This window comes from Rattus norvegicus, chromosome 2, assembly GCF_036323735.1.
Source record: "Rattus norvegicus strain BN/NHsdMcwi chromosome 2, GRCr8, whole genome shotgun sequence".
Taxonomy (NCBI): Eukaryota; Metazoa; Chordata; class Mammalia; order Rodentia; family Muridae; genus Rattus; species Rattus norvegicus.
This window is the reverse complement of record NC_086020.1, coordinates 194,213,851-194,220,626: the sequence shown is the minus strand read 5'-3', so window position 1 is coordinate 194,220,626 and position 6,776 is coordinate 194,213,851. Positions and strand designations below refer to the sequence as shown.

The 6,776-nt window shown below is 44.8% G+C and overlaps 2 protein-coding genes across 4 annotated transcripts in view; one reads left to right on the top strand and one right to left on the bottom strand.

Moving 5' to 3' along the window:
• The window catches only part of Phtf1 (putative homeodomain transcription factor 1), an 88,583-nt gene that overhangs the window by 29,299 nt on the left and 52,508 nt on the right, over positions 1 to 6,776 (bottom strand). Inside the window, exon 19 of the mRNA XM_063281337.1 lies at positions 1,097 to 1,260. Coding sequence (XP_063137407.1) covers positions 1,255 to 1,260 — 6 coding nt within the window. The 3' untranslated portion in view covers positions 1,097 to 1,254. The remainder of the gene's footprint in view (positions 1 to 1,096; positions 1,261 to 6,776) is intronic.
• The window catches only part of Magi3 (membrane associated guanylate kinase, WW and PDZ domain containing 3), a 198,882-nt gene that overhangs the window by 184,842 nt on the left and 7,264 nt on the right, over positions 1 to 6,776 (top strand). For all 3 annotated transcript variants that reach the window (XM_039101721.2, NM_139084.3, XM_008761367.4), the window contains exons 17-19: positions 2,553 to 2,655; positions 3,375 to 3,501; positions 4,014 to 4,157. In XM_039101721.2, the coding sequence (XP_038957649.1) occupies positions 2,553 to 2,655; positions 3,375 to 3,501; positions 4,014 to 4,157 (374 nt within the window). The remainder of the gene's footprint in view (positions 1 to 2,552; positions 2,656 to 3,374; positions 3,502 to 4,013; positions 4,158 to 6,776) is intronic.

Here is a 6,776-nt window from a genome sequence, read left to right as displayed (position 1 = left end):
CTGTTGAAAGAGAAGTTTCCTTGATGAGGGGTGAAGACTGTGCTTACCTGTGGGTAGAGGGCAAATGCTTAAGTTATTGTGGATTATGCTGTTCTAAAATTAATGGCTGTAGATTCTCCTCCACTAACCATGGCTTCACTGGCACTGAATAGTTAGCTGGGTTTCCAGTACCAGGCATGGCTTCCTTCCCCTCCTGTTAAATGGGTCTTACAGTCCAATCATTTCTGATCTCTCTCTCTCTCTCTCTCTGTCATGCAATATCAATGAAAAAAGAGACCATGAATTTGAAGAGAACAAGGAGGAGTATATGGGAGATATGTAATTGCATTATAATCTCAAAGTCTTAACAAAAAAGGGAAAAGAAAAGAAAAAAATACTGGAAATGTAGCTCAGTTGGTAAAATGCTTGCCTAGCATGGGTGAAGTTCTGAGTTCAAAACCCAGTACAATACAAAGTGAGTATGGGCTCTCAGAACTCAGGAGGTGGACTTAGGAGGTCAAAGTTCAAGGTCTTCCTCAGCTAGATAACAGTTCCAAAGTACCCTAGGCTACGTGAAATCCTGCTTCAAAAACTAAATAAATACATACATAATTCCTTTAATATTTTGAAAAACTTAGGGGGTCAAATTGTAACACCCTAAACTCATTAGGTAAAACTGTGACTACTACACTATAAAAGAGAAACACATCCAGTATAAAGGAGGAGGTTAATAGCCTCCTTCTCTCCAGTTTCCCTCGTGAGATACTTGTCCAAGGCCATATGTCCACATCTAATGTGCGCATGTCAGCACAAGCCCAGCAGCAAAGCAGCGTTAGAGCTGCCCAGCCCAGGCTTGACCACATTACATTTCTGTCTTCTCCACCTCCTATTCCTGTGCCTTTAGGAATATTCTTGGCTTCCAGTTGCAAGACATTCTTAAATACATTTTGAAGAGTTATAGAGCATAAAGCCCAAGAATAATGATTTATAAAACCCAAAGTTTTCCTACCATGTCCACCTCTTATCTTTGATATCAGACATTTTATCTCCCATTATGCTCCAAGATTCACTCAACAGCTTCTTTAGACTGATCTCATCTAAATCAGCCTCCACTTACCATGCGTACAAGGCGATGTTTATACACTTGAAGAGAGAAATTCCACATGGGGCTCACTGCTCACTGTGACAGAGCGTCCTGACCAGGGCGACTGGGCTTACAGTTGCTGGGGTGCAGTGCACGATGGTGCGGGGTGGTAGCGGCAGCAAGCCGAGCGCTCACGTCTTGAACACAGCAAGAAGCAGAAAAGGCAAACTGAGAATGGCATGTGACTTTACACCGTAAAGTCTAATCTCAGAGAAGCACTTCCTCCAGCAAGGCCACACCCCCAGACTTCCCCAAACAGCACGGTCAACTAGGGACCCCGTATTTGGGTAGCTGAGCCTACAGGCGCCATTCTCGTTCCAACCCCACAGTTGTATTCTAAACATGTAAGTGCCATCTGCACACTCACTCATGTGCACCCTAAAGGGTGACTCAGATTCAAACTGCAGATGACACAGACAGAAGCATGGAGGAGGAAAGTGCTCAAGAACACACAGTACACAATGGGACTCGGCTTAACCCCTGTCCATCTTGCTCCAGAATTGATGCATGTGGTTCCTTAGTGGAGCTCTCCATATTTGATATTTTAATATCCTACATTTTGGTATTTGTGTAGAGTCAAATATTCAAAAGTTTCAGCTTTAAAAATATGATATGGGCCAGCAAGATGGCTCTACAGGTAAATGCACCTGCCACCAAGCTTGATAACCTGACTTCAATTCCAGAGATCTATATGGTCAAAAGAAAGCCAACTCCTGACGTTGTTCTCTGACCTCCACACATCTGCTCTGATATGCACACCCCCATCACACTCAGTTGTTTCTTAATGGCTCTGCAGTCTGAGATTCCCTGTAGACTGTCATCTCCCAGGATATCCACCTAGTTGTAAATGTAGGCCTGGGTTGGTTCTGCAGGTAGTTACCCAAACGGTTAAGAATGACATGGACACAAATGATTCTCATTCTCACTCCACTCCCACCCTGCCCCACACACATCCATGCTCTTAGAAAACAGAAACTGGGAATCTTTATAAACATTTTTCAACACTCTGGATGACTTTGTGATCTTTGATGCTAAGTGTCAGGCAGAATAACTTCCTTGGTTAAAATGCAAGATCCCAGATGTGTATAGTTTGCAGAGTGGCCTCTGTGCTCTGGGCACCGAGAGCACAGGAGCCGCTGGAGCTGTCCTCTATACAGACATGACTGAATGTACGCAGTTCTGGTTTCCATGTTATCAAAGAGGCAGGGCTGAAAATGTAAAATAAAAAATGGCTGTTGTTCTCTTAAAACGTAAGTGTTACTTAAAGCCAGGGAGGAGATCATTACTGTTCCACCTCTAGGAAGTAACTGCAGTTCTGTGAAAGCCCTAACGCTGGGACCTAACCACCGCTGTTGTTTACTTAAAATCCACTTGGTCTTCATGTTTTCAAGTGCAGATTCTGATTTCTGTTGTTTTCTCATTTAAACAGAGCATCATGGTCCACCATCAGGAACAAACTCAGCCAGGCAGAGCCCAGCACTGCAGCACAGACCCATGGGACAGGCGCAGGCCACCCACATACCTGGGGACAGGTGTGGCTATTCTCAGGTTTTGGGTTTTTCCCTGCCTTTTACTCTCCCACTCCCAGGCAGGAATACACAAGCCAGACAGGCAAGTCTGGAGGAAAGCTGTTGCGTATCTCATCCTCATAGTCCTTCCCAGTGCCTCCTGCCCCTCCAGACCCTCACCCCTCTTCCCAGCCCCCATGCCAGGCACAGTACCGTGAGCTAGTCAGCCTTGGGGCAGCATCTAGCCTATTTCTCTGGTAAGCACTTTAGTAGGGGAGGCCCAGCCCCACCTGACTCAGTCTTTTCAAACTACCTTACACTCAGGCAGTAATTTGAATAGATTTCTTTCCTCTGTTAAAAATACTAGTTGTAAAAGAGAAACTAGGTTTCCACAAATTCAACATCTTCCCAGGCCTTGGGGCTCTAGAAGCTCCATTTCTCATGGTGACAAGGTCACAGTGGCTGCCTCTGGTTCAGTTATTTTATGTACAGCTTTCTTTGAGAGCAACTTCATCAAAACACCACTGACAGAAGGGGATGGGGTTCAGTCTTTAATCTACCCTGGAGGGAGTGAGCAGTCATTTTCTAGCAGTTCAGGTTCTAGAGATCATCAGTTTACAGCATCTTGTCAGGATAGAGAATGGTAAGGCTAAGCTTCGAGAGACTTCTAGACTAAAAGCTTTGAGCTTTTTAGACTGTTTCTTATTTTCTCAGTGTAGGACGTAACTTGGTTTCTCTCACAGAACTGCCCTAGAAGGTGAAGTTGGGAAAGATGTCTGCAGCTCTTACAGACACTCCTGGTCTGACCACAAGCACCTTGCACAGCCGGACACCGCGGTGATTTCCGTGGTGGGCAGTCGGCACAGTCAGGTAAACACAGACACCCTGCTGCTGGGGTTTGGGTTTCTGTATGGCTGATGTCAGTGTTTTTATTGCAAATCTGTCCCGATACATTTGCTTCCAAAGTTACTAATCATTACAGAACTAGTAATGTGGTTGTCATTCACTACACCATTCAGACAGAGATCAGAGCCCAGTATGTACCAGTGCATAGCACTGTACAGCTAATTAAAGGGGGGCTTGTGCTTGTTTCTCAGGGAAATTTAAAAAAAAAAAACTCTATAAAGTGGGTACTTTTAAAAACTGTTCTTTTAGTTGTTCTATTGAACATTGATCAACTAGAAGAAGGCATAATTTTCAAATGAATTTATTTGAATTTATAAAAATTAAGTTGCAGCCCAAACTAGCATTCCTTTCTTACCACTTAGGACTGCATGTCAAGAGTATACACCATTTCTCTAAGTCAGCTATGAAAGCAGACTCTCTGCAAGGCACAGCCGAAGCAGTGCATGAGAACACTCTGTTGTGCTTCCTTCCCCCAGAGCCTTGGGTGTTACCCTGTGGAGCTGGAGAGAGGCCCTCGAGGCTTTGGGTTCAGCCTCCGAGGAGGGAAGGAGTACAACATGGGGCTGTTCATCCTTCGCCTTGCTGAGGACGGGCCTGCCATCAAAGACGGCAGAATTCACGTGAGTTCACTTGTGTTCCCAGCCTTCACTTTTGGCTCTGGACTGAAAAGTTCCAGAAGTAACTGCTTTATGGGAATGCAGCCGCCTATGTAAGAAAGGGGTTTCTGCAGCCACATGTGCTTTCCTAGCCAGCCAGGGTTTCAGAGCCTCACGGCTTGTCTGTGTGTCCATAGGACACAGCACAGGGCAGATGGATTAGTAAATCAGACCACTTCTATCTTATTACAAGTCTGGAAGATAGCAGGACCAAAGGACTCTACAGTTTCTTCTAAGACATAATAAGTCCAGGGAGTTTTTCCACTTAGATCCCTATAGAGGCAGAAAACACTCTGGCCCTGCCAACCATTATAGTTATTAGAACGACTAGAGTTGGGTCACAGACTTTCTCAACCTTGCAACAACAGCATTGTACAAGGCACTGGAGACTTAACCACTTATAGATCTCCACCTGTCTCCTTCTCTAGATATTAAAGAGGAATCTTACATAAAAAGGAATTGTTGCCTCGATTTTTAAAAATCAGTTAATTTGATAGTTATATAATCAGTATAGATTTTAAGTTCTAGACATCTTTGGGTTTCTTCTGTTTTCAGTAGGCACCAGAGCAAAAGAACCTTTTAACCTGAGTAGATGGTTAGAGAAATTATTCTTAAGTCTAACAATCAAAAAGCCTCGGGGAAGAGGTGCAGCCCAGTCAGTAGTGGGCCTGTTTATAACAAAGCGTTGGGGTCAGCCCTGGCAGCACATACACACTGTGAGTGGGTACACAGCTGATATTTCCACACTTGGGAAGTAGAGACAAGGTCACAAGTTCAAGGTCATCCTCAGCTACCAGAGCAAGTTTGGGCAACATGAGTAGACCTAGTTTTAGGAATACAAATAGCTTCTTGGCAAGTGCAGCTTTGTGCCTCACTCTGATCTGTCTGCCTTAAGCTAGGCTTTATGCCTGTGTCAGGGGAACTGGTGCAAGGGTGATACCAGTCCTTCCTCAAAGTGACCCGGCATGTGCGAGGGTCAGAGAATGACGATGAAGGTGCTCGGAGGTGAGCACAATTCAGGAGCGAGGCTGAGGGAAGCATATCAGTGGTGGGACCTGAGGGAGAGGTAACCCACATAACAGGGATTGCCCTCTGGTGGTGAGCCCTGCGGTGTCTTAGGCTGTGTGCAGGAGTGGAGAGAACGGAGTGGTTGTCAGTACAGAGGTGCTGGAGAAGAGAGCTGGCTGTCACTCTTGCATGGATGACTTGAGTGGTCACCTCCTGGATAGAAGACAAAATATGCAGAAGAGGTCACCTTCCAGTGAAGGAAGGACCAGCTTAGATGACTCACAAGTATCTGTTCAGTGAGTGAGGGACAAAGACAAAGGAGGCCTTGGGTACCTCATCTTGTCTGTATGACCAAAAAAGAAAAAAAGATAATAGGCTCAGGTGAGAAAGAATTTGGCAGTCAGCTGGTGTAAGTCTTCACTGTGCTAAGGTGGCTGTGCAAGTGTACTTCTCAGGCCCTGGGTGGTGACATGACCCAGACAGAAGGGATGAGTGAGGCATTGTGCTAGATGACATCATTCAGAGAGGCCTAGAGAGCAGCAGTGGCAGAAGTGGGGCCTACACCTAGTGCACAGAACAGAGAAGCAGGCAGGTAGAAATGCAGAGCCACACATCGTGGGCCATGTGCCATCGGCACCAGCTGATGTAGCACTTTCTCCCATAGTTTAATGAACTGAAGAGAGCTCGGTTTTAAGAATGAGGAGGATGGAGTCAAACCCTTTTTCCATCATCTTGTAGCGAGGTAGCCTTACGCAGCTTCCTTTTGAGCCTCAGTTTAAGTCCATGTGCCATCCTTGGTTTCCTTGGTCCTCTCCCCGTCTTCTCCTTCCTCTTCGCTCTCTCCTGCTGAAGTATTTCACATTTCTTCTTTTGGTTCCAAATAGAGTTCTGAGATCTACTAATTCCTCATACAAATGAAGGCCAAGCGGGTAATAATATGTAATTAATTCTGCAGTGCACCAGAAGCTGAAGTCCCATGACTCAATCTACTTTCATTTCAAAAATAAGCTCTAGATTTTGAAAACAGAAGCAGGTAGACTATCACATTAGGTTTAGATCTGTCTAGTATGAACATGTCAGTGTTCAGAGACATCTTCTACATGATGCCCAGGGAGGAGGTCCTCCACCTCTCTAGCCACCCTCCTCCCTTGCTAGTCTCAGATTAGCAACTCAAGTATCTTCAGGACTTCATATGGCACCTTGAATAGTCACATAAATGTTTTTCTGGGTGGAATTTTTTAAATTAAGATGAGTAGTTTTCATGTTTATCGATGCCACGAGGGTAAAAGGATGGATAATCTAGACAGTGAACCTTCAGAATTATTTAGTATATGGACATATTTAGTGAGGGCATGCTTGTCAAGATGTGTGTCAGAGGACAACTTGTGAGAACTGGTGCTTGATTCCCATCCCTTAGTCTGTCAGCTTGGCTGCCTGAATCATTTCACCAGCTCGTACATATTGACATTCTTAGAAAATTAAGAATTGTTCTCAGCCCTTACTTATTACTGGGTAGACAAGGCTAGGGGAACAGCAACAATGTATAATTTAGAAATCAAGAAAATGTCAGCTTAT